This window comes from Zootoca vivipara, chromosome 1 (genome assembly GCF_965207765.1).
Source record: "Zootoca vivipara chromosome 1, rZooViv2.hap1.1, whole genome shotgun sequence".
NCBI classification, from domain to species: Eukaryota; Metazoa; Chordata; class Lepidosauria; order Squamata; family Lacertidae; genus Zootoca; species Zootoca vivipara.
The window spans coordinates 16,014,423-16,042,234 of NC_142582.1; the positions used below are offsets into that span (position 1 = coordinate 16,014,423).

A 27,812-nucleotide genomic window follows, 5' to 3' on the forward strand; every position below is an offset into this window, starting at 1 on the left:
TCCTGAAAAACTGAAATCCTTTATTTGAAAGAATTACATCTTGTGGAATTATTGGTAAGAAACATAAATACATGTAGTCCACAATACTATGTGTCTAGAGAACAGATGCCCAGCTGTAGTCCAATTTTCTTAATTGGCGCAGTTTTTTCCCTTGTTCTTTTGACAATTTAGGTGGAATATTGTCCTCCAAACAATCGGTTGCCTGTGATGCCTCTGAGTCCATTTTAGCAGCTTCCATGTCCTCCTCCTCTGATTCATTCTCGCTGTTGTCGCTTTCCATTTCCACTTCATCAGCAACTTCACTAGTGCTGTAAAAATACAAATGGAAGGATCAATGGAAATGTGCATTTGAGACTGCTGAGACATTTATAACAAGTCTCAGAGCTAGAATATTTGCAGGGTTGTAGATACTTTTCTTAAGATTCTCGTGAATATGTTAAATAAGCTTTAGTATGATGGAGGACGTGGACTTCTTAAATGCTCAATAAGTTTCCATACAAATCACCAGTAAGAGAATGGGAATTGTAAGGGTCGCAGAATAATCTGAAGCAGTGGGAGGTCAACAGGAAACACAAATTAGGAGGGAATTAAACTTTTCAATGCATCCCAACACAAAGAAAATACTCCGTAAACAGGCACAGTTGGGAAAGGCCTAGAAATGTTCCTGAAGTGTACGTATAGGCAGTGTTTTAGGAGGAGGTGCTTTTAAAACTAGCTTTTGCTAAGATTCAGTTTTACACACAACCTCTCATACTAATACACACTAAACCTTTCAGTATTTTATAAAAGTTATACTGAACATGTTGGGCCTAGCCGCACAGGTCTCGGGCTGTGTTGAGACAGCACTTAATTCCATTTTCACAATGTTTCCTTTACAGTCGTACCTTGGAAGTCGAATGGAATCCATTCCGGAAGTCCGTTCAACTTCCAAAACATTTGGAAACCAAAGTGTGGTTTCTGGTTGGCTGCAGGAAGCTCCTGCAGCCAATCAGAAACTGCGGAAGCCCCGTCGGACGTTCGGCTTCCAAAAATAGTTTGCAAAGCGGAACAGTTACTTTTGGGTTTGCAGTGTTCAGGAGCCAAAACATTCGAGAACTAAGCTGTTCGAAAACCAAGGGACGACTGCATTTACATATCTTATGTGACCTTCGCATGACGTAAAAGCCACTTTTGGAAAACTAGTGGAATCTAGCCAAAGTTTAGCGCTAAATTCTGCGTTACCTGTTTCCAGGAAAAAAATACGTTTGCAGCCCCATTGACCCAGAAAACTGCAGTTTTGCATTGTAAATCCACATGATGGAATTTTAGGCAGTGTTCTGGCACACTGTCCTTTCCAAACATTTTAAATTTAGTGTGACATGGCAGTATACTGATCAAAAATGCAGTGTTCTATAATGGAAGAAGTTACGCTGTGTCAAAGGAATGTAAGAATTGACACATTACAGTTATGATCAGGAAACGATGAAATAACGGCCCGTGTCTGAATGCAACCTCAGACATGAGATTCTCTAGCCCACCAGATATGTGTCATCATACCAGGTTCCCAAATAGGAGAATTATGTTTTAATACCTTCTCTTCTCACTCGTCTCTTTTGTGAATGTGGATGTGCCTCCTATTGGGCAAGAGTCATTTTCAAAGGACACCTCGGTGTAAATGCTTCTGTTTCTATGATAACGGTAATGTGTTAATGCCCTCTTAACTCAGCTTCGTGAAGAACCACCACCTCGCAATGTAAGCGGAGAGGGGGAAATGCTGTGTGTGACTTTCTTTTGTTCTGTAAAGATCAGTTTTATTGTCGGCTCCTTTCAAAAACAAACATTTAAAAAGTTGAGGGCTTCTTACCTTTTATTAGCTTTGGATATCAGCAGTGAGTTAATAAAAATGGGGCACAGGAAAGAGGCAGATGGCAAGACATGAGCTGGAGTGTGAAGAAGCTGGGGAGGAAAGAAGAAAAAAAGACACAATAAGAAGGAAAGTTTGTTAAATGGCAAGTCAGTATTTGCATGTTTCTGAACAGGCATCATGTTTATTCTTACTTCTTTGACGGCAGGCGATTCTTGTGCAAAGTTGTTCTGAATAGGTAGTCTCCCAGTTTCTGTAGCCTCTTTATTCTGTTGCTGGTGCTTTCCCAGTAGCAGGTAAAAAGGAGTCATGGGGAAGCTCTCTTCAACTGCCAACTAAAAAGTGGTGATGGAGAAAACAGACCTGAGTTAAAGAACAGAATAGGGCACTTAATCCCTGCCTCCTGCCCTCCTTGATGTCCTAAGTTATTAAAGGAGGGGGCGAAGTGCAACTGGAGGAAGTCAAGCAAACCCCTAGAATCCCCAACTTTTGGCTTGGGGCTAATGGGAATTGGAGTCCAACAATTTCAGGAGGGGCACAGGATTCCCAGGTTTGTCCCCATGGCTTCCTTACATGACTGGCTCCTCTCTTTTTTTGATATACAGTATAAAGAACCATTATAAGTTCTTGAGGGTAAAGCTGTAATGAGGACCCCCCCCCCAATTCAATGACAGCACACTTTAACAGCAAGCAAGCAGGCTAAGAGAATAACCCAACAGTTTCTTTTGAGAACACCCCCCCCCCCCGGGCAATTACCGGTACTAGTGGTTGAATCCAGCAGTATGTTATTCAAAAGTTAGTTATGCTCCTTGTTGTTGGTATCTGTCTCCAAAGACAACGAAATGTACCTCAAACCGCTGGTTTCTCCAAAGACAATGGAGTGTACCTCAAACCGCTAACCGCTGGCCTCTTGAACATTGCTGGGGCCAAATGTCCCGTTGGCAGGTTGAGATCTGGCACCATTTATTTCCTGGCCCACCATAGGGCTCTAGGTGGCTATATAAGGCTTTATGTTGGACTGATTGTACATTTTTATGTATATTGCGGGACAATTACAAAAATTATTTATTTTTGCAATTATAAAAAATTAGAAAGGCAGATATTCCCCCCCCCCAGCTAGCTTCTTATTTATGAGTAAAGCAGAATTATGTGCTCACTTCATCCTTGCCTAGGCGGACATAATTTAAATTTGGGCGAATGCCAAAAGCTTAGCTTTTCATGCATTTCTATACTGATAAAGCACTTTAATATAGAACTTTTTTCCCCAAGTCCAAGTGTGATGCAGATTTTTTTTAAAAAAATAAGTAGGTGTAAAGTGTAAAGGACCCCTGGATGGTTAAGTCCAGTCAAAGGCGACTATGGGGTTGCGGCGCTCATCTCACTTTCAGGCCAAGGGAGCCAGCATTTGTCCAGACAGCTTTCCGAGTCATGTGGCCAGCAGGAGAAAACTCTTCTGGCGCAACGGGACACTGTGATGGAAGCCAGAGCTCACGAAAATGCCGTTTACCTTCCTGCCGCAGCGGTACCTATTTATCTACTTACACTGGTGTGCTTTCGAACTGCTAGGTTGGCAGGAGCTGGGACAGAGCAATCGGAGCTCACCCCATCGTGCGAATTCGAATCACCAACCTTCTGATCAGCAAGCCCAAGAATCACCGTGGTACACTTATGTGTTTTCACCCAAGATGTGAAAAAGTTAAGAACGTAGGTTTGTCGTTTTATTCCTGGAATAGCCCTAAGCTACTGACAAGAATCACTTGAAATGGGAATCTAGTATGACAGAGTTGACTAGATAGATTGGACCCATGGATCCATTCCAAAGTAGTTCCTCTACCCTTGCACACTGCACACCACTCAGAAGGGGACCTTTGGATCCGAAACTTAATGTAAGTCAAATTGATTTTTAATACTGGGCAGTTCAATCAAATCAAATCAAACAGAATGGAATGTAGACTCTTTTAGAATTCCTGTTCACTTCTTTTAAAGAACAATTACCTGTCTGCTGGAAGGTGTAAGTCTCTCTTCTGGGGTCTTTGTGCTAAATGTCATCAATTCCTGAAAATTCAGAAGGAAGAAACACTATTACGAAAAACAATATTTTGATAGGATTTCGGTGAGTCTTAAAATATGGCACACAATCCAGATGATTTATTATGTAGCATATGCACTTAAGAAATATAAGCATTTACTCATTAAAAATAAATTCCAGAAGAGATATAACATGAAGCATGAAAGGTTTAATACCGTTTGAAATGATTTCACTGGGGATATTCATTAATATTTGACAGTATTGTTTGGGACCAAATAAAAATGTAACCGACTACAAGTAAAAATGACAATATTATCTGCCTATATCTCTATCACCTGACAATTTTTTCGCTGATCAAAAGGTTTTAAACAGAAGTACTTATAAAACTGTGGAAGAAAGCCACCTCTGAAGTCAAGGCATTTCCCACTCTTATTCTAGGAAGGAATCAACAAGAAACAATGTATGCCAGCTTTGTCAACATGATTGGTTTTACCCTTACGAAACTAAAACTTGCATGATTAGCTAACATTTAGGCTAGAATAGAACAGAATCATATGAGTTGGAAGGTACCCCAAGGGTCATCTAGTCCAACCCCGAACGTGGGAACCTGTAGCCCAATGTGAGACTTGAATCAGCGACCCTGAGTTTAAGTCTCCTGCCCAGCTCCCCTAATAAGAATTATTTTTTTAAAAAAAGGAAGCAGAAGATTTCTGAATTAAAGCAGTCTTGAAAACTTTTTGTACCAAGAAAGGGAGTAATTCAGGTGTACTGAAAATCAGACAGAACATTGATTTCCGAAGTGAGAGATTCAGGTTTAGCTCTCAACTGACTCAAGGTCCCCCTTTGAGCTTTGCGGCTAAATGATGACCTCTCGTCCTGTCTCACCTTGTTAATAGTAGATAAGGGTAGCAGAGCTGAAAAGGGCTACAGAAATGTCTAGCACGACAACTTGGCTTTCTGAGATCCTAACAACTCATTGCGATATTGTCCCAGATGCGCATTTAAACACTTACATGTGTTTCAGTCAAGAAGTAAAACTGAGATTGGCTGAGCCACTGATATTTTTCTGAAAGAATGGACTCGGGTAGATCTCTTGGAACAAAGACAGCACAGCAGACTTTGCCTCTGCAGACCTTTCTCTGGATACACAAAGGCCGCGGCTCACTGGGTTTGAATACAAATACTGAGGGGAAGAAAAAGAAGAAGAGTATTTTAGCCTTTAAGAACTGTTTTCCGCGTTGCTTTTCTGAGGTCTGAAGTCAATGCATGATCACAAAATGATAAAGAAACCCATATATTCAGTATAGCACCTGGTGCTTATATGGGAACCTATCAACGAAGTTTAAATAAACCAGACCCCTATCTACAGAGTTCCAGCAACAAAGAATAGTATGGATACAGCATGATAGACCTAGTTCTAAGTCAGGCAGTGAACCTGTCACTGGATTGTACCACCTCAGTTAAGAAATAGGCTAAAGAGCAGGGATGGGGAAATCCCATCAGCCCTAGGCAGTATGGCTAAAGCTTGGGCATGATGGGAATTGTAGTCTGGCAACATCTGCAGGACCATAGGCAGCCCCAGCCCAACCCAGCTGTAGAGTATCACACATGGCAGGATAAAGAACAGTAAAAAGGAACTCCTGAAATGGAAATAGGTTCCCCCCCCAGACTTCAAACTCCCTGACAACCACCACCCCACGTACAAAAAACAAGGAATGTGAACAAGATATTATCGCTCACCTGATCTAGCCCATTAGGAGGTGAAAGTTATTAAAAGGCTCTGCAGTGCCAAGACTGTCAGGTGGCCTTTTTTTCATTAAAATAGCTTTCTTACAATGGAAATCTACAACCCGGAAAACAGATCTCAGGGCAAGACTCTAAGCGACATGGTATCGCAAAGGAGTGCTAGACAGATTGCCCTGCTTCGGTAATGGCAAGAGCACCTTGCTCTAGATCAGGCACCCCCAAACTCATCCCTCCAGCTGTTTTGGAACTACAACTCCCATCATCCCTAGCTAACAGCACCAGTTGTCAGGGATGGTGGGAATTGTTGTCCCAAAAACAGCCGGAGGGCCGAGTTTGGGGATGCCTGCTCTAGATAAAAGGGGTTTGGGCGCTAAGGGGTTTGGAGCAATCCCACCATGCTCCAGCCTGGTTCAGAAGGACCAGCGATCTTATAGATGGGCCTTTTGGGGATGCAGTTGTGGGGAAGAAGAAGAGCCCAGGGTTCTGTTCTCACAGTGAAAAACCAGAGGCTTACGGGGAAGCCTGAAAGCAAGGTTTGAGTACAAGGGGGATGAGAAACATTCCGTCAGCAAACTTTCTTGTCTTAAGATCCAAACCATGATATAGTTTCCATGTAGACAAGAGCGGCCTATTTTAAAGAGTTATTTTAAGTGGCTTCCAAGTCCAAGGAAGTAAAATATTTTCCTGGGCAGTATGGCTCTGCAGCTTTGGCCAGTGATCCTTAACAAAAATGAAAGAGGTCTTCATGCTCACCATGCGAGTATTCCAAGTGGGATGAAACCGCGACGATGTTCTCAGACAGACAATCTGGCTGCAGAACAATGACATTTAATTGGGCACTCCATTCCACTGAAAATCAAAACAACCAGATTATGAAGGAGAACCACAGACTCCCAAGGATATGCTTTGCAAGGGAGGATGGAACTGCAATTAATTCAAACCATGAATGCGGCTAGGAGAACTTTCAAAGGGAGGATCTGAACTGGGGAGCGGAGGTCAGTTGGGGATTCAGCAACTATACCTGCCATATAATTTTATGTGATACGGTTCCAACGACTGGATAAATAAAAACTAAAAGTATTTGGCGTTAAGCTGAAATATAAAGCAATTTGCCTCCTTGTGTTCTCTCATAATGACCAATTTTTAATCAAAAGACAAAAGGAAGGAAGGAAGGAAGGAAGGAAGGAAGGAAGGAAGGGAGGAAAAGTGATAAAATGGTCTTACATGTACAGCTCAGCAAGTTCCAACAGCACAAAAATCCGGTGCTGGTGGTGCCAAGAAGGTATTTTGAACAACTCTGCCTCCCAAAACACAGGTTTCTGAAAGAATAAATGACAAAGATAAGGTTAATTAGTCGTGTCCATGTGATATTTCGCTGTAAGGTAACTATATATAATGTAAGACAACCCTTGCTCACTTCAGGCAGCTATTTCTGCCATTTAACTTTCCATGGTTGAAATGGTTACAGGAGGGAGGCCAGCCATGTCTGCCTTAGGTGCCACGCTTCGTTTCCCCCAACCCTTGCTCAAGCGCTCATACCTCACAGACGGGTAAAAGATGGGAACCTACCTTTTGCATGCTTTAGTATAAAGTTTACGCAAGTAATTTTAAGTGAAAGGCTAGGTGTGCTCAAAAGAAAGCAGTTTATTACAGACAGGAGACCTGCCACACATTAAAAAGTGGGTCACAATGGGCACTGCTGATGCCTAGGCAAATCAGAGATTCAAGAGCCAGGACTGGCCGAAGTATTTCCATTAAACACAACCTTTCTCTTTCTTCTCAATCTCAACAGCAATTTTGTTTGCGTTCAGACTCTTATTTTATGACCCTCTAATTCCCACAAGGGAGAATCACCCCCCCCCCCCTTGCAACCAGGTAAATGTTTACTCTAAATAAACAGAGAGGCATTTCTCGGGCTTATTGTAGAGTTTACAGCATCTTAAGCAAACCCGTTCTGTTGTAATCCCCCTTAAGATAATATTGGTGTGGGCAGGTGCTAAAAAAGCAGGGGAGGATTTCTTTAGGAAACTTTTGCAATAAATAAACAAGACGGGGAAGCAAGCGGCATGCAATAAGGTATTTCCAAAAGCGCAAGGTATTTCTGCAGTCTTGTTGAAATCAAACTGTAGGCAACACCCAATGTCACATGACAGAACTTCCACTTCCTACTTGTGGCCCAAACTTCCATGAGCCCAATAATCTGCTCTAGAGGATTGAGGACTATCTGGAGCAAAATCTGAGGGAAGGTTGGTGGCTGCAGGAAGGAAGATTGGCCTTTGTTTTCCACCCAATGCAATTTCTAGTTCTGCACAGCTTATTCTGGACACATGTAAAAAAATAAGCTGATTTTGTTACAGAGCTTTGTTGCTATTTAAAGATCTTTCCCTTAAAACCAACGATTCTTGTGAAAGCTCAGAAGGGCTCAATAAAAAGGAAAATATTAAGGATTAATGCTTTAAAAACTTTGGGGAAATATTAGGTTAGTTTCATTACATGCTTCAACAAACCTTTTATTATTATTATTATTAAAACAGATTTAAATTAAAGGAACACATGGTTACCTACCGTATAGTCCCAGGAAGATGGCAGAAAGTACATTTCAGATCCCACAGTTCCGAGTCCCACACAGTGACTATTTTGTGAAAGCTGACTGCAAGCAAAGAGCCATCTTCGGAGAAACAGCAATTTGTAGCTGGATAGTTGTGATAGCTTCCTACGAAGTCGCAGGCCCAAGTTATGCTTTCATCTGTTAAAGAGAAAGAAACCCCACAGGTTTATAACAGGACAGATGTGTTAAAATTGAGCAACATGACAAATAGTATATAAGAATATTAAGGCAGGGGTCCACAATTTCCAGTTGGCTTCGGTACCCAAGCCAATAACTGTGATCACTCGTCTCACCCCTTGAACGTTTGGCTGCATCTTGGGGCAAGGTGATCCAGGCCTTCAGTGGGAAAGGGAAGTTTCCTGGTCTCGCCTTGGCTGCAGAAGACCAAGAGCCCTTCATCGCCTTTTCTATAAGGGCGGGCGGGGCTTACACATTTGGGTGCCGCATTGGAGCAGCAGCCTTCCACCATGTCTTCCTGCCCCTGCAGGAAGTGGAGTAGCAGGGGGATGCTTGACTATTTGGACCTGTGTCCACAACACTCCCCACTTTCTTCCTAACCCTGAAGCTGGGAAGAGGGTAGGGGGATTGTTGTGCAATTGCTGGGATGAGGCTGGCATTTGCCATTGCCACCAGATAGCAGTGCCATACTTCCTGTGGGCAAGCAGAAATGCTGGAATCAGGTGAGGGCATTTAGTTAATACCTAACTGTGTATGCTCCTTGAGCATTTAATCAAACATTGGTTGTTTCTTGTTTAAAGCCATTACCTTCTTTAAATTGCATATTTCTGCTGACATCAGCTTCAACAGCAATTTTGGGATACTGATCACAGATGTGTAGGCTTTTCCTGGTACAAACATGACTCACTGTTTTGATTAGAAGGAAGTACTTAAATCTTGAAATAGGAGAGTTGAGGTGTGTGACCACCTCAGCTGTTTTTCCTGGTGCGTGTCCAAGGCCAATTTCAGACTTGCGTTGTAGGAGTCGTCAGTACCACATTAAAGAGGCACTAATATTCTTATACCACATTAAATGGGTACTACATGTCTTTCGCTGAATGCCAGACATAGGAACATATGCCTCTTTGAAAACAATCCCAGACTTGGCTTCTGATTCCACTCTGCCTTAACAGATTGCAGGTGGGAGATTGTAGGTGAAGGAAAAAGGATGTTTGAGGGTAAATCATCCTTGCAAATTTCCCCCCAGGGACAGGAGGAATGGGCTTCACTTGTAGTTCGTCTCGGTACCTGGCTTTCGCTCTAGGGTTGCCAGACTCAATAGAGGACAGGACTTCTGTGCCTTTGATTGCCCTGCTCTCTTTTGAGTCTGGAAACCTTAAAGAGAAACCAACAGACCTTTGCTTGGAAATTAAGCAAAGGGTCTGCTGGTTTCTCTTTAAGGTTTCCAGACTCAAAAGAGAGCAGGGCAATCAAAGGCACAGAAGTCCTGTCCTCTATTGAGTCTGGCAACCCTATTTCACTCTGGCATGGAATGCAGGGGGCAGAGAGGCGCTGAGTGCAAAATCACTTTGCCTGGTGAAAACCCTCCAATGCCTGCATCAAGAAGCAGAGGTTTTCCTGTTAATTAGAGCTTAATTGGACTAAAGTACAGGTGTGTGGTAGAAGAGATGAGATCACAAACTGCGGAACAAACCAACTGCAAGGACTTTAAGGTTTGAATTTGAGATAAGACTTCATTTGAGGCAAAAGATGGGGGGGGGGAAGAGCCTACAGTTTCTTTATTTAAAGTTTTCTTCTCTACATTTATGATTCAGCAACCCTCCTCCGAAAGTTGGTTCAATTTATACTTCCAACATGTATCTGATTCCACCTTACAATTCTTAGCCAACCTACTCGGACTTAAATACCCGCTATGAATCATTTTCAAGTAGTTTTTTTCAATGAATAACATGCAGTAAATTTCAGGTCACTTTCCAAAAGTTTCTCCCAGAGGTTAAGATCTATGTTGTGTCCTATATCTATTGCTCAGTACGCCATTGAAGCTTCAACAAGCTCACCGTTTGTTTCCCATTCTAATTAAAAATTATACATTTTATACAGAAGTTTACCCTTATTTCGTAAGAGTTTTTTTAAAAAATTGTGAGCTTTGGTCCAAAAATCAATTCTTTCTATCTAATTTGTGTATATTGCAACCAATTCATAAGTTGGCTCCTCAAGTTTTCCATTGATTTTAGTTTGGGTCCTGTCCCCGCCATCAAATCCAGCAATTCCCTGTAAGTCGCCCATTGTCTATCCGGTATAAATTGGTATTGTTATAATGAGGCTATTACTGGACTGTAATCGAAAACTAATAAAAACAATGTATTAACCAAAAAGAAGTAACAATCCCAGACTTGCCCTGTGTTTTCTGTGGGAAGCTCTTGTTTCTGACCTGAGGATGAAACAAACACAATCTAAAGGCATCAGAAGCAAAATATGTGAATCTACGAAAGGATAAAAGTGTTGCTCTGCCTTGTTTCAAGTCCCCTGCCCTTATCAGTAAACAGAGGGAAGAGGATTCCCCCCCTTTCTATGGTGAATAAAAGCACAATGTACTATTTTACAGGTGCCAACACCACCCTTTTACTCACATTCACCATCATTGTCAACCAGTAGCATCCATACTTTAAAGTGCCCATCGTTGCCAGCCGTTACCAAAGTCGGGGTTATATTTTCAGATGTGTCTGTGCAACGGAAGCACATAGCTGTGACACAATCCTCATGCGGCATGCTTATTCTTGTGTTCAGAGTAAAGCTGCAAGAAAGGAAGATTCTTTTAAGCCACTGTGCTTAAGGGCACCTAACTCCACGTTGGATTGAGATCACTGTAAGCACTATACTTTGACATTATAACCACCCACCTTAAGAAAATAAGATAGATAAAATAAAAAGGATGGAGGGTTGTTTCTTTTTCTTTTTACATTTTCATTTCATCTGACTGGACTCAATTTGATTTCTTGATTATTTAATTTCTAGACCGCTTAACGTTAATACAAGTAGTGTACAAAAAAAAAAGAACAACGAATAACGTAAAATATTGTGACGGTACAGTGTTACATATAAAATGGTAATTAATTCAAAGTTACATATATACAGTCATACCTTGGAAGTCGAGTGGAATCCGTCCGTTCGACCTTCAAAATGTCCGGAAACCAAAGCGCGGCTTCTGATTGGCTGCAGGAAGCTCATGCAGCCAATCGGAAGCCGTGGAAGAACCGTCGGACGTTTGGCTTCCAAAAATACTTCGCAAACTGGAACAGTTACGTCCGGGTTTGGGAGCCAAAACGTTCAATTTGCAAGGCGTTTGGGATCCAAATTAAGACTGTGTGTGTGTGTGAGAGAGAGAGAGAGAGAGAGAGAGAGAGAGAAAGACCTTCCCAGAGCCTCTGGGTTCTCACTCATGGTCCAAACCAACTCTCAGCTTACCCACAAAAGCCTCACAACGAGAAGAGTTCTTGGAAACAGCAGACATCACCCTAGTCGCTCACTTCAGGCTTGTTTTTTTATGGGCAGGCCCACTTCCCCAGGCTGCCCACAGATGTGTCCCATTCAGCAGCAGGAGCTTCTGTTCCCATTGTAAGAGGCACATATCTGACTTGGATACTGTTAGACAGGTTCCGACCAACATGACAGCGGCCACAGAACAGGAACAGCCATGCCACCTGGGGACATGTGGGGGGATCTGTGTGCGCATATGTGTAGGGTCAAAGTAATGATGCGCAACAACTGCACAGCAGTGCAAATGCTGCATGCTCCCTTTTACGCTCATACCTACAGTGCCATCTTGTCACAGCTTTAATGGGGGCAGCAAGTGTGGGCATTGAAAACAATACTGACAAATCTACATTATCTGAAACAACCGGCTTTCTGCCAACTTGCTAGAAAATGCCAGCATGAGTACCTTTGTGTTCGCTCGTCATAAGCCCACAGTTTCATGTACATTTCAAGTTCGCCGCTGCTTCCTCGCCGCTGTTCTACAGTAGCCAGCCAGTTGCCTTCGGAATCAAAAGCAGCCTTCACTAACTCAATCTGGTTCAGCCCGTATTCGTGAATATACTCCTGCTGCACAATATCCAACTGCAATTTTTTGAAAGAAGAGATGAAGTAGGTTTATGGGCTCATGCGCATTTGGAAGGTCAGTCAGTCAATGAATAATAATAATAATAAATTAATTACTTATACCCCGCCCATCTGACCGAGCCTCCCCAGCCACTCTGGGCGACTTCCAACAGGATATTAAAAGCACAATAAAAGATCAAACGTTAAAAACTTCTGTAAACAGGGCTGCCTTCAGATGTCTTGTAAAAGTCAGATAGCTGCTTATTTCCTTGACATCTGATGGGAGGGCGTTCCACAGGGTGGGCGCCACTAACGAGAAGGCCCTCTGCCTGGTTCCCTGTAACCTCACTTCTTGTAGGGAGGGAACCGTCAGAAGGCCCTCGGAGCTGGACCTCAGTGTCCGGGCAGAATGATGGGGGTGGAGACGCTCCTTCAGGTATATTGGGCTGAGGCGGTTTAGGGCTTTAAAGGTCAGCACCAACACTTTGAAGCCAGCTTCTGGTGAGGAAACTCATATGCGCTTTGCACCTCTTTATTCCCATCACCCACTCTCATCCTAATGCCATCTGATATTTTTCTCCTTTTGCATGGAGCATGCTACTTCCCGCCCCTGAGTTGTGCTGCTTTCCCCACTACCTCCAGCAAAGCCTTTCTCGAATTACTTTAGCCTCATCCTACCTACAGCAACACTGCCACCCCACACCTTGTGTTCACTACTTGTTCTCCAGCAATCTGGGGCAGGGTTGTATTTAGGGCTGGGCAATATATCAATACATTGCGTATGCGTGTGTGTATGTGTGTATGGACGCTATGCAAAAACCATGACGCGGGGAAAACCGTAAAGCCAGCCAACGTCTCTACATAGCTCCATCCTTATTACAGGCATCATGATATATCAGTACATCACGTTTAAAAAGGTAAACGTAAAGGACCTCTGACAGTTAAGTCCAGTCACGGATGACTCTGGGGTTGCGGCGCTCATCTCACTTTACAGGCTGAGGGAGCCGGCGTTTGTCTGCAGAGTTTTTCTGGGTCATGTGGCCAGCATGACTAAGCTGCTTCTGGAGCAACAGAACACCAAAACCAGAGCAGCGCATGGAAACAGTGTTCACCTTCCCGCCGGAGCAGTACCTGTTTATCTACTTGTACTTTTTGGCGTGCTTTTGAACTGCTAGGTTGGCAGGAGCTGGGACCGAGAACGGGAGCTCACCCTGTCGTGGGGATTCGAACCTCCGACCTTCTGATCGGCAAGCCCTAGGCTCAGTGGTTTAACCCACAGCACCACCCGCGTCCCTTTTAACATCACGTTTACCTGGTGATATATCACAATGTTGAAAACCAGATACCGCCCAGCCCTAGTATTTTGTTTCTATGCAGAAATTATATGTTCAGTTAATGTAAAAAAAAACCCAAAACAACAAAACACCCGCAAACAGCAGCCACATATAGTGTTGCTAGTCCTCAGCCTTATTTTCCATTGTAACGAGAGCACAGATAACACGTACCAGGTGGGTCCTGAGCTACCATTAGATCACCACTGCCCTAACTTACATTGTAAAGCTGCTTGTCATTTTGCAGCGAATAGAACTGCAGGTGACCTGGTTTGCCATTCAGAACCAAAGCTTTAGTTCGAGGGTCAACCATCAAGCCAGCCTTGACGTCACTGCCTGAAAGGAAACAGATGGTTTGAGCTGGAATGCAGTTTCTTTGGAGAAAAGGAGATACACAGGTATATAAATAAACTCTCTGAAGCAAACATACCTCTGTTCAATCCTTGAATGATTGCGGAGACCTTCAAGTTGCTGTGTATGATGATTATTTCTACACGAATTTTAAAAGAAAGTTAATAAGGTTAAGAATGAAATGACGGCAGAGCATTAAAAGGCCTATTGTTTACCAAACAATGATTCAGAATCTGCATCAGTCCATAGAACAGGAGTGGGGAACTTGTCATGCAGCAGCATCTGGAGGGCCGCAGATGGCCTTCCCAGGGCATGAAATGTTTAATTCAGAAAAAATGGTGCACTTCAAATGGCCAGATAAATGTTATTGAATGCAGAACTCCACTTGGTATGGCCAAGACGGATGATGTGGTGGTCAACAGGACATATGAACAGCCTTAGTTAAATTTGCCAGCTGATATCCCTTCTTTGAAAGGAGGGACTTTAAAATGATTGAACATGCCCAAGTAACTAATGCAATGCTAGGGGCTGAGGGTGATTGGAAATTGCAGTTACTTCAGAAGGAGGCAGCCAGATTAATGGCCTGGTATGCGATACAAGGAGCATGCCACACCCATCCTAGATGAGCTTCCCTGGCTGCTGTGCTAAATCAAAAGTTCTGGTGCTTATCTTTAATGCCTGTTAATCAGTTTCGCTAGGGAACAGAGAACTCTTTCTCCCATGAATACTTCCCCAATCTTTTCAGACTGGCTGAAAAGGGCCCACTAACTATTAGGCTGGGAGTCATGCTTGAAGAAGCTTCTTCAGTAGTGGCCCCCAAACTCTGGAACCACTTTCCAGTTGGGAGAGCCCCACAGCCTCGCCGTTATAAACGTTGTTCATTCATATGTACAGCTGCTTAAGGGTCTTTTAAACCAGTCCGAACCTCGGGCATACAACTGGCACTGAAAGAAAGCCAGTTCATTGTTGGGTTTGGGCTTAACTGAGGCAGGAAGATCCTCATGGAGCGACAGAGGAGAGAAATACAAATCCAGAGACAGTAACCCTCCCCCTCCCCATAAGCGCTATAGACTAAACAGAGAGATGCCAATCACAGGGAGGGAAAGGGTGGGGCCTTCAGATGCTGTTGAACTACAGCTCCCATCATCCCTGACCACTGGGGCTGATGGGAGTTGGTAGTCCTACAGTATCTAGAGGGCTATCACTGGTTTCCAATCCATGGCTCAGGTGCTCACGGAAATCTGAAGCTGGAGGTGCTCGGATATAAATGATTGATTTAAGGAGGTTATCACCTTTCAAAACCCAAACGGCCATGGTTGTTTGACATTATTAAGAGGTAGGTTTCTCTCCCCAATTTGGACTTACTGTTATCTGCATGCGAGGTACAAAGGAAGGCTCCATCTGGAGAGACGGAGATGTGCTCTATTGTGGATCCCAATCGGGGCAAGAATTCCTTCTTTGCATCCGACCCATCTCGCCACTGCACTAGGACAGACTCGATTCCGCCACTCAGGAGGCTAGTTCCTATCAAACCAAACAAAATGCATGTGCCTTAGAAAAGTAGCACTTTATTAACGCACATACACACACACACAGACACACAGTTACTAAGCATGCTGCTCAGTGCGACTGGAGCAATGTGACTTGCCACAGATCTGGTTACTCTCCATGATCTAGGTTTAGATGCTGAAAAGGACCAAGGCTGCAGTCTATACACATTTACCTGGGATTAAGACTCAGTGAACCCAATGGGATTTACTTCCCAGTAGACAGGCATGGACTGAGTTTGGTGTACAATCGCCATAGGGACACAAATGCAAGTGTAATAAATAAATATACACACATGTGCACACAGACTGCGTGGGCTCTTGTGTGCCCGACTATAAGGGACTGAAAAAACCCAGCAACAAGAAGATCAGGAGCAACTGGATTGTGTTTATGAAGCAAATAGTTATGTTGCAACACAACAAAATCCTCCCACTTGCCATGTCAAACTGCTTCCTGTTTCAGAGAGAAGCCAAGAAAAAAAATAAACACTGCGGTGGGTCACTTCAAGTTCCCGCTGAGGTCAACAAGATTTTATCTTCACAGCTTTCAACATAGAAAATTTTTATTTAGTTCCATTTTCTGAGAGGATTAAGTTCCTACTTCCTCTGCTTGTTGAAGAACCGAAACAGTTTACTTCTGCATGTCAACCCAAAAGAGTGGCATGAAGCAGGCTCACATTAAAAGTGCTTTTAATGTCACTTTTATGCAGGGTTAGCCAACCCTGTGCTCACAAGATGACTACAACTCTAACCATCCCCAAAAATAGGCCATGGTGGCTGGAGCTGAAGAGAGCTGGAGGCACCGGATTAGCTATCTCTGTCTTTACGCAACACACAAACAACTCTGTTGCTTTTCCCATAGACCCATTTCTAAACCTCCGCCCTTTTGCAAGATGCATAGAGATCTAACTCTTTTGCTTTGACACTGCTGTGCATTTATATAGTGTATTTCAAATACCAAGAGCAGTTCACAAGCGTTTTCTTAAGAGAATGTCAGGAATCTGTTGAGAAATTATCTTAATTGGTTCATATTCAAAAGAACCTCAAAGCCACGTACAGAAAACAGAAATCAAATACAAGAGAGTAGAATTTCAGAACTATCATATTGCAGACGGGTGAATTTGCGTGGGGAGAGATTGCTAGAAAAGTGACATGCTCAAGGCCACGGGTGAGCTGATGGGAAAGGTGAGAGAATTGAAACAGGAAATGATCCTAGCTCGGGTAACATTACCTTCAACAGTGAAAGCGAGATCCATAACTTCATCGTGGTGCCAGTGCATTGTGGCGTATGTGTAGTCTTTCTTGTGATTAAAATTTCTCCTAGCGTGGGGAAAAAACCCATTCAATTTAGGGCAAACTTTGCAAGTTTGGCATCTTAAGGAGGAGGATTGCTGCACAAAGAGATACAATGGTACCTCGGGTTACAAACGCTTCAAGTTACAGACTCCGGTAACCCAGAAATAGTACCTCGGGTTAATAACTTTGCTTCAGGATGAGATCAGAAATTGTGCTCCGGTGGTGCAGCGGCAGCAGGAGGCCCCATTGGCTAAAGTGGTGTCTCAGGTTAAGAACAGTTTCAGGTTAAGAACGGACCTCCGGAACAAATTAAGTTCTTAAGCAGAGGTACCACTGTACATGAAGCACCTTGGGAAACTGCTAACCTATGATAATTCTTGGGTTCTAATTATATTCTCCTGTGCTTTGCATACAGAATAAAAACATGGCACTGTGATTCAGCTAAAGAGCTCTGCCGGCACCAATAGGCTTTCCCATGGGTACTGCTCACCAGACAGGAAACTGCAGGCCTAAAGGGGATGTCACATTCAAAGCTCAAATAAAATGTGGTCCACCTGCATTGCAGTCCTTTCGAGTGGGATGTACATCCCAAGGTGTATTCCAGTACACATGGTGCATCCATCCTCTCCCTCGGTTAGTTGCCCACTGACAACTAAAACTGGATTAAGGCCAGAAACCTCAATACCAGGTCTTTTACCAATAACCATGAGAATGGTCTGTAGGCAGATGGTGCAGCCCTACTACTGCAACTAAGCAGGTTTGGCCAAGTTAAGAGCCCCGGGAACCACATGTAAGCTACTCTTGAGTTCTTTGGGAGAAGACTGGACTATACATGTAACAAATAAATAGCCCTTGCCCACTTATAAATATGCACTCTTGCCGCTATTCAACTATGGAGATTTAGAGTAAATATTTCCAACAACTATGAAATTGTACAACAGGCTTCTTCTCCTTTGCCTCCAGCTGCCCTAGGTGAAGTATATCTTTACCACTCCATAACCAACACCTTCTAAGACAGAAGCTTTCTCTGCTGGAATTATAGAGGCGCATTTTGTTGCAAGCTTTGGCAGGGAGGAGAGGCCAGTAACGCGCCTTTGCACTGCAGACTTGCACTGCAAGATTACAGCAAGGCAGGATATGCATGCTTATCAGAAAACCGCTGCCAATAGCAGCAAACGTTTGTCTCACCACAGCCGGATTTTGCCATCGCTGTGTCCGCTTGCTATGCAATCTTCCTTTGGGTGGCAGGCTACACAGGTGAAGCAGTTGTTTATGCTGTATTTCGGATCTACAGAAAAGCTTCAAAAACACAAGTCATGGCTTTAAGTTAGTTTGTGGCTGGACTGAGCTAGAAGAAATGTCAACCAATCCCTGGCTGCTCAACAGTGCAAGGAAGGTGGATGGGGGCTACCTTTCCACTTCTGGGAAGTACTAGCAACCATCGCATAAACCTCCCCCCCCCCCCGGAAGCTTTTCTGATGCAGTAATACCTGCCACTAGGAATGACCAAGAAGAGCACATGCTCTTTCTGTATAACTTCAGCCGTTTTCCTTTCCACTATGCTCACTCTGACAAAGTAAAGGTAAAGATAAAGGATCCCTGGACGGTTAAGGCCAGTCAAAGGCGACTATGGGGTTGCGGCGCTCATCTCGCTTTCAGGCCGAGGGAGCCGGCGTTTGTCCACAGACAGCTTTCTGGGTCATGTGGCCAGCATGACTAAGCCGCTCCTGGCACAAGGGGACACCGTGATGGAAGCCAGAGCGCATGAAAACACTGTTCACCTTCCCGCTGCAGTGGTACCAATTTATCTACTTGCACTCGCGTGCTTTCGAACTGCTAGGTTGGCAGGAGCTGGGGCCGAGCAAAGGGAGCTCACTCCATCGTGGGGATTTGAACCGCTGACCTTCTGATTGGCAAGCCCAAGAGACTCAGTGGTTTAAACCACAGCGCCGCCTGCGTCCCTACAAAGTATAGGCTGTAGCTCAGCGGGGCAGCACATACTCTGTATGCAGAAAGTTCCAAGATCTCCAGCTAGGACTGGGAGAGAATCCGGTCTGGACAGATGAACGGACTACTGTATATAGAAGGCAGCCTCTATTGCTCCTCCAAGCCTTATCCTAAACCATTTGGGATTTCAGAAACTATCATTGGTTCATTTTGTTGTTGTTGGGATCCATTTGTCTCAAGAGACAATGGAGTGCACCTCGAGGGGGGGGGGTGAAGTCAAACCTGGGCAACGTGTATGGAGGTCCTGGGATGCCCAGATGACAAAAAAAAAAAACCTCAGCCTCGCTGTGGTCCAAAGGAAAGCAGAGCAATACGTTTGGCACCAGCTCGGCTGCAGGAGTTGCCGGAAGAAGGCACACAAGGCAGCATCCACTATTTTAGGAGACTCCAATCTGGATTTGTGTAGGGTTTGCTCCTTAGCAGATAAAAGGAGCAGGGGGGCACTGTTGTCTAAACCACTGAACCTCTATGGCTTGCCGATCAGAAGGTTGGCAGTCGAGTCTGCATGACAGGGTGAGTTCCTGTTGCTTTGCCAACCTAGCAGTTTGAACGCATACCAGTGCAAGTAGATAAATAGGTACTGCTGCGGCGGGAAGGTAAACTGCGTTTCCTTGCACTCTGGCGCTCATCCCGGTGTCCTGTTGCACCAGAAGCGGTTTACCATCACCTTTTCCTCCTTAGCCTTTCCTTCTCTGAAGATACAGTGGTGCCTTGCTAGACGAATGCCCTGTAAGATGAATTTTTCGCTTAGCGAATAGGTTTTACGATCGGAGGTTGCCTCACAAGACGACGAGGTTTTCTATGGCCGCCACTTCGTCTAGCGAAGCGATCCTATCACAAAACCTACATTTGTCTAGCGAAAGGGGAACCAGCTGTAGCAAGGGAAGAAGGCAAAGGAAGATCAGCTGAGAGGCGCTGACAGCTGTCATGGGATGTGGGATGAGCTGGTGCACAGCCGGCACGGGACGTGGCTTCGGAGGTCTCCGAAGCTGCGTCTCATGCTGGGGAAGGCAAACGGGAGGCGGCGGCAAGGAGAAGAGCTTCTCCCCGCTGCTGCCTCTCGCTGCGCACAGCTGGCATGGGACGTGGCTTCGGAGACCTTCTCTGAAGCCCCGTCCCATGCCGCCGCCAATCCCCCGGAGCCCATAGGAACACATTGATTAAGTTTCAATGCATTCCTATGGGAAACCGGGACTCACTAGACGAAAAATTCGTTACACAAATTGACCCGTGGAACGAATTAAATTCGTCTAGCGAGGCACTAGTGTACTAAGATATTCTCCAAAGATATTAAGAGATATCCAGCTAAGTCATATTCCGAATAGATCCCCTAAAGTCAATAGAATTAAACCCATTGATTTCAATGGGTCTCCTCCAACTACAGTTTCGACAACACCTTCTGGGTTTTTCTTTTCTTTTCTTCATTAATAAGCGCAAGTGTTATCAGGGCTATGGACACTTCTGTAAGAAACAGCAAATTCCTGGCCAGCTCAGAAACAGTATTAACCCACTTTCCATTACTTTCAATGGGAAAGTTTGCTTCAGGTTAAGTACACTTCAGGTTAAGTACAGACTTCCGGAACCAATTGTGTACTTAGACCGAGTTACCACTGTACTAGCTGGAGTCGTCTGCCCTCACCTGTAAAGCTTCTTCTTCTTGAGGAAACATACCACGAGGTGAATGCCGAAAGCAGATACCACATATTCACCCTGTCATAAACAAAATATAGTTCAGTACATACCAGAGACCAAGTGAATTAAAATGTATGATTAAAAAAATAAAAATTAGGAAATGTGATGGGCAAACTGACAAGAGACAAACAACTGCTATGCAATCAGCTAAAGCAGCACAATGGTATACTTGCAATCAGTGTTTTTTCCCTTTTAAATAAAATTCAGACATTTTCACCGAGGTTTTTACCCAGAGCGATCTCAAGAGAAATGATGGCTAATTCATGTACCCTGAGATCTGGATCGAAAGTGGAATTTAAAGAAACATAGCAAAGATGCTGAACATGGGTGAAGTCGGCCTAGCTGCTGTCGGCAAACCACAAGGTTGAAGCTCCTTTGACTCCATAGAACTGACCATGTGGTTCTTGGTATCCTAAGACATAGGAGTGTACCCAAATGAGTTTTGGGCTTGTGTTTTACAAAAAACATGCCATACACCCCACTGCCTTTTGTTAACCTGTTTTTGGAACAGGAAGTTTCCAAAACAGCCTGAAAAGCAGACCTCATATAAAAGTGGTAAATTCATTTGAGAACACAACAGGTAACAGATAAAAAGGTAGCTCTTTGGATTCCCCCTTAAGGCAGAGAGAAATACAGATATTTTGTGTCCAGGGTCACAAACGAGGAAGTTTTAAGAGAGGGATTTCTTCCCAACTGTACAGAATATGACAGTTACAGCAGAACACCCACGTTGTAATGCGGCAAAGGATTTTATGGTAGCTGGAAAGCCGCCCTGGCAGCGATTGACTAATCTGTCCATATGTCATGGAAATGCAGAGAAAGCAGAAGGGCCTCTGCATTGGATGGGCTAAATTTATGAGATTTTACAGTGGGCAGGCAAGGCAAAGAGGCTAGGAATGCAATGAGTAAGGCTGTGGCCGGAGAACAGGCTAAGAAGAGGATGCGTGCTCTGAGAGCTGACAAAGAATGATTTAACATCAAGTATTTGCATGCAGACCTCTAATATGATATACTGAAAGAAAGAAAGGGTATATACTTCTCTTCCAAGCGCAGTACATTTGGGTGACTGGCTTACACCATCCAAAATCAATTCCAGCTCATTGGCTTCTACTTCCTGACCTGGTGTTTTTGGGATTTTCAGTGAAGCTAGTTGAAATAGACCTGACGGAAACAAATTTATTTCAGTTTTTAAACCAATTATTCTCATATAGATGAAATAATAATAGTTTTTTTAAAATCACACCTAACTTTTACCTGATTCATTAGCATGAGTGCAATTAGGCTATTTTGCTGTATGGCCTTTATTTACCATATTTGCACTTGGTTGTCGTCCCCAGAACTCAAAGCAACATCAACAAGGCTGCCTCATTTTATTCTCCTAACAAGCCTGCACGGAGACTAAGTGTACTGTGAATTATAGCCGCATTTGTGGTTCAGTGGTATAATTCTTGCCAGCCATGTGGGTGGCCTAGATTAGATTCTTAGCCAATGCAGCAACATGCCTTATGAAACTCTGGGATAGCTCAGTCGGTAGATCATGAGACTCTGAATCTCAGGGTTGTGGGTTCAAGCCCCACGTTGGGCAAAAGATTCCTGCATTGTAGGGGGTTGGACAAGATGATCCTGGTTCTTTCTAACTCCACAATTCTATGGTTAAATTAACGGCAGAAATTAACACACACTGTGCAAACTTTTATAGTTACAGACAAAATTATGGCAATTTGATGCCCTCCAGCAGGTTGGCATCAAATGATGCAGATGATTTGATGAACACAGATGAACACAGTGTTTCATTTTAAGCACGACTGCCACACTAAGGTGAGGAGCGTTAAATGCATTGGGGCTAGCCATTCCTACCATTAGTTCTTTTAATCTGCGGTTCATCAATCCTCTAATAAAATACCTGTTTATGATACAGCAGCTTATACTAAAATACCTAAAGCGTTCTTCCCGTGCTAGGCAGTGAACTGGAATAAATCTGTAATCCCACTAATTCATTCGGGGGGGGGGGATTTGCACTCACAGTAACAGTGCACCTTGTCCCCTATTCACAAAGCTGTTGCATGCAGTTATGTTAACAGATTCTGGGCTGTGTAGTCCCAGCCCACCTATTCTGCACTGATTAGGCTTTCCTGTGTCAGCATACCACAGATAGTGCTGATATAGCAGTCACTGGATATCACCCTAACCATAAATGCTTAGCAGCCAGAAAAAGCAGTTCACGGGACTGGGCTTCAAGCTCTGAGCAGCATATATGACATCTATGCCTGCACACTCCATAAACGTCCAAATCCAAAACAACACAGTGTTTTAAGAAGTCTGCTTAGCCTCTTTTTCAGAAATTAAGAAACCTATTTCTACTCCTCTGTTGTCCTACAGCACAGGGCGGTCCAACTTTTCATACCAAGTGGGTTGCAGGAGTGCTGCCACACAATGAACTAAATTTCCATATCGTAAATTGAAGTGTCCACAATACATTTAATATTATTTAATATACACAATTAATGTACTTAAATATATTTAATTAATATATTTTCCCCAAGGGAACGAAAAAGAGCAACAAAAGGGGGAAACAATTTCTTTATCCCGCCTTTCTACTTATCAATAAAACCCGCAAAAAGGCTCACAGTCCTCATGTTAACAACAATCATAAAAAACAAGATGTACAAAATTAAAAGAACACCAATTATGACATACCTGATCTTTCATCATTATCTTTTGGGATGATAACAAATACTGAATTCTCAGATCCCCCAAGTGCATAGAATGCAAAGAGTTTGAACCCAACCACCAATGTCTGTAAGAGAAAACACACACACATACAAAATCAGTCTCTTAAGTCTCATCTAAAAACTAAGCTGAAAACCCATGCAAGTTTTTACAACCCTGCTAGTTAGAAGGTTAGAAACTGGTTTTTAATCAGGCACAATTATCAATAAAGTTGTGCATACAGTTCAGGGATGGAGAACCTGTGGCACTCCACATGTTTTTGGACCGCATCTCCCATCAGTCCCTGCCGGCATGGGATGATGGAAGTTGTACTCCAACATCATCCTGAGGACCACAGGTTGCCCATCTCTTTTGTAGCTCATGTCAGTCATGAACCATCAACAGAAAACACTGTCCATTCTAAGCCTTCATGGATAAGAAGATGTGAGATCCTCCTTCTTTGTCTTTGAAGCTAAACACTCACATGCTGAAAAGAGCCCATTCGCCCCCCTACTCCATTGCAATGCATTTACATTGCAATCCTATACACACTTGGCTGCGAATAAGTCCTTCTCAACTTAACAGTCTTAGTTTTGAGTAGCTATATTGAGGATTCCACTGTAGATGCAGTTAGTGAGGACTCATATCAACCAAGATGCCACAATGCTGTTTGCATAGCAGTGGCAAAGCATATCCAGGTCTGCAAACAGAACATTTACTCACGAATCACAGAGATTTGTTTTATTCACTCCAATGCATACTATTTCATTAATCTAATGAGAAGTCCATGGGCTGCTATACAGAAAGAAGAGATGCAAAGAAAACATAACAAACCTTGATGAGAATGCCATCCATAAAATCCCAGAGTTTAATAGTGCCATCTAGAGACCAGGAATAGAGCTGGTGGGGGGGGGGGAAAGACATACTGTATTAAAATGATTTGTAAGGTCCTATTCCGGTTTATTTACAAAGCACTTTGATTATTAGCAGTGCTGATTACTCCCCGTGTATGACAAAAATGCGAATAAAATGTGAAGTGGTTCTAACAGCTTTGTAAAAAGCTCTTACTACTTATTTAATTAAAACTGCATATACCATGCTCTCTGCTGAAGATATAACAGTGAAGCACATTTACGAGAAAAACAGCCCGGAGATGGGATGATAATCAAACTCAACTATAATACAGACAAAATGACTGTGAATTCTGTCCAAATAAGTATGCCCTAGCGCCGACTACTCTTGATCAGGAAGAAATGCATTCTATGAGAAACCAAAATACCAGCAGAGATGTAGCTAGTCATATCACTGGGCAGAATGTCCCACTAGTTGGACCTGTCACATAAGGAAGATGCAGCCTTGAGACCTTTCAAATTCTTATGTCCATAAAGGACAAGATATGAAGCAGCATCTCCCTTATGGATCTGCACATGAGGGCGAGAGAAAATGTTATCTAAGGTATGCAGACCTGGGCCCAGGCAGGGTTTTGTAGGTTTTCCACCAGCATTTTCAACTGGGCCAGGATAAGAAACTATTGCAGAATAGGTCTAATTTGCTCCATTTGAGCTATACTCATACCTGGCCATAATCATGGATTTGGCCTGGGATTACAACAACAACAACAACAACAACATATCACACAACAACAGCAACAATCTATCAAATTTCTATGCTGCCCTTCATTCAAGGATTAAAGGGCAGGTCACCGTTAAGCACAGCAAAATTACCTAGGATATTTATCCCAGTTTCCCCTTGAGTGCCAATTTTCTTTCATAAATGTGAGTGTTGGTGCCCCGATGTTGATTTGGACCCTGGCATATGTGGGGAAGGAACTTAAATCCTTTGCCCTCTGCTATGCTCCCTATGTGGTTCTGAAATTTTGCAGTGAAAAAAGAGGCTCCAGTGAGACAGCCTAGTAAATTGCTGTCTCAGCCACACACCCCTAATCCAAATTGTTCCTTTCCAAGCAACTTGGGGGAAGCTTGCACTTAAGGACAATTATGTTACATATGCTGCCTGTAGTTTGGCTCTAAGATAGGACTAGCATTGCCAAAATTTTAACAACCTGTAGATGGTTTTGGGGATTCAACTGGACTCCTGTCACTAGGTTGCTGTGACCTTGGAGAACATGTAGACATTCTTCTGTAGCTGTACTGTAGACTTTCACATAGTCACCAGAAGCACACAAAAGGTACCTATAAACAATGAAATCAAAGCCAGAAATCAATTAAAAGGCATTTATAGTACCTGACAGAAACGACATAGGCTAACTTGGAAAATTCTAGAAGCATATGAGATAATATTTATCCATTTTTCACATCCAGCATTACATGTAAAAGACCAATTCTCAACCACCAAAGGTACAGGAAAACCAGACTATTTTTCAGTATGGTCTAGTTCATATCTAATGCATACAATACCAAACCATGGGTGTGTGGATATGCAAGTACTCTCAGTAAAATTGTAGCCTGATTTTGGGTGGGAGTTAGCAACTTACCGGTAAGTCATGGGCCCATAGCTTGTCACCTCTAGACAAACCATACATGGTAAGCAGAACAAACATTGGCTAAACCAAACCAAAGCTGAGTTTGATGCAGAGCAGGACAACTGCGGGAAAGGAGCGATGTGGCCATGATTCCTGCAAGTGCATTTTAACCATTGGTTTAGCTTAATGATACACGTGAACCATAGAATCATAGAGTTGGAAGAGACCACAAGGGCCATCCAGTCCAACCCCCTGCCAAGCAGGAAACAACCATCAAAGCATTCTTCACATATGGCTGTCAAGCCTCTGCTTAAAGACCTCCAAGAAGGAGACTCCACCACACTTCTTGGCAGCAAATTCCACTGCCAAACAGCTCTTACTGTCAGAAAGTTCTTCCTAATGTTTAGGTGGAATCTTCTTTCTTGAAGTTTGAATCCATTGCTCCGTGTCCGCTTCTCTGGAGCAGCAGAAAACAACCTTTCTCCCTCCTCCATATGACATCCTTTTATATATTTGAACATGGCTATCATATCACCCCTTAACCTTCTCTTCTCCAGGCTAAACATGCGCAGCTCCCTAAGCCGTTCCTCATAAGGCATTCTTTCCAGGCCTTTGACCATTTTGGTTGCCCTCCTCTGGACACGTTCCAGCTTGTCAGTATCCTTCTTGAACTGTGGTGCCCAGAACTGGACACAGTACTCCAGGTGAGGTCTGACCAGAGCAGAATACAGTGGTACTATTACTTCCCTTGATCTAGATGCTATACTCCTATTGATGCAGCCCAGAATTGCATTGGCTTTTTAAGCTGCTGCATCACACTTGTTCAGGTTGACAGCTGGGGTCATTTTAAACCTATTTTAGTGTTTTAACTTTCGTGTATCTTAGAATAGGGCAGTTAATTTTGCTGCACATTCTTTTCTTTTCTTAATTGTGGTAGTCGTTGTTGTTTGAAACCATAATTTTTAGGAAATTAAAAAGGGAAAAGGATGGAACAAAACCGACTGAAACTGTGCACCTCAGACAGCCCACTCGGCCTTATGTAGAAAAACCCACAAAACATGACCGGGGTGTGTGTTATTGGGTTGTTTTTATTTATTATGTATTTTGTGTTTCTATGTTGGTGTTTTTATGTTGTAACCACCCTGAGACCTTCGGGAACAGGGCGGTATACAGTCATACCTCGGGTTACAGCTGCTTCAAGTTGCGTCTTTTTGGGTTGCGCTCTGCGCCGAACCTGGAAGTACCAGAATGGGTTACTTCCGGGTTTTGGCGTGCGCACATGTGCAAAAGCGCTACATCGTGACCTGCGCATGCGCGGGCTGCAAACGTGCCTCCTGCACAGATCACGTTCGCAACCCGAGCGTCCACTGTACTATTAATTATAGCAATTATATCATAGTTCTGTAATTATTATTATTACAACAACAATAAAGATAATGAGTCTCATCACGTTTCTTATAAATAAATAATAAAGTGTCTCAGTGTGTCTTAATAATAATAATAGTCTCAGCGCGTCTTAATAAAAATAAAAAATTAATAATCGTCTCAGCGCATGTCTTAATAAATAATCATAATAGTAAGAGTCTTAGCGCGTGTCTTAACAATACTAATACTAATAATGTGGAGCCTGAGCGCGTATCTTACTCAGGAGTAAACTCAGCCGCGTTCAATGGGGCTGACGCCGCCGCCTCGCGGCTTAAGCGGTTGGCATTCCTGAAAAGCCCCCACTGAGCCCCTTACCGCCACTCACTTTGAATCGGCCGAAAAGACCGCGCGGCTCCCGGTCAGCCAACTGCCGCCGCAGCGAACCACGCGGAGCTGTTCGGGCGCCACCATCTTCCCTCGGCGACCTCCGACCTCCCCCGATCCGCCTCGCTGCTCCGGAAGAAAGAGTAAAAGCTCCGTTGCCGCTCTAGCCCAAACCTTTCCTTAGAACTCAATAGTGCAGCCCTCCTCCTCCTCCTCCTTCCGCTCTCCTGTCACGACGTTCCAAGAGGTTAGACCCGTCCTTCCGGTTTTCTTGAGATTGAAGCCGATAGAAAAAAAAGGGACCATAGAGATGGAAAGGGATGGGATAGAAGAGCTTTCAAAACAGAAACCGGAAGAGCGACGCTC

The 27,812-nt window shown here is 43.6% G+C and overlaps 1 protein-coding gene across 3 annotated transcripts; it reads right to left on the bottom strand.

Moving 5' to 3' along the window:
- Nucleotides 1-27,557, bottom strand: WDR75 (WD repeat domain 75). Of its 3 annotated transcripts, XM_088655342.1 has the most exons (22): nucleotides 27,448-27,557; nucleotides 26,877-26,931; nucleotides 25,278-25,407; nucleotides 24,050-24,115; nucleotides 23,204-23,303; nucleotides 21,543-21,667; nucleotides 20,454-20,524; nucleotides 17,996-18,106; nucleotides 16,743-16,831; nucleotides 15,330-15,488; nucleotides 14,044-14,103; nucleotides 13,834-13,949; nucleotides 12,125-12,300; nucleotides 10,815-10,978; nucleotides 8,184-8,364; nucleotides 6,843-6,937; nucleotides 6,372-6,467; nucleotides 4,886-5,055; nucleotides 3,839-3,898; nucleotides 2,038-2,178; nucleotides 1,844-1,935; nucleotides 1-308 (listed from the first exon to the last, which is right to left on the bottom strand). In XM_088655342.1, the coding sequence occupies exons 4-22, from the start codon at nucleotides 24,068-24,070 to the stop codon at nucleotides 95-97; spliced, it is 2,241 nt and encodes a 746-aa protein (XP_088511468.1). In that variant the 5' UTR covers nucleotides 24,071-24,115; nucleotides 25,278-25,407; nucleotides 26,877-26,931; nucleotides 27,448-27,557; the 3' UTR covers nucleotides 1-94. The 3 variants fall into 3 exon arrangements, with proteins under 3 accessions (XP_088511468.1, XP_034991755.3, XP_088511432.1); XM_035135864.3 differs by lacking the exon at nucleotides 26,877-26,931; XM_088655306.1 differs by lacking the exon at nucleotides 26,877-26,931 and having other exon boundaries at nucleotides 27,438-27,557.
- Nucleotides 27,558-27,812: the final 255 nt, after the last annotated feature.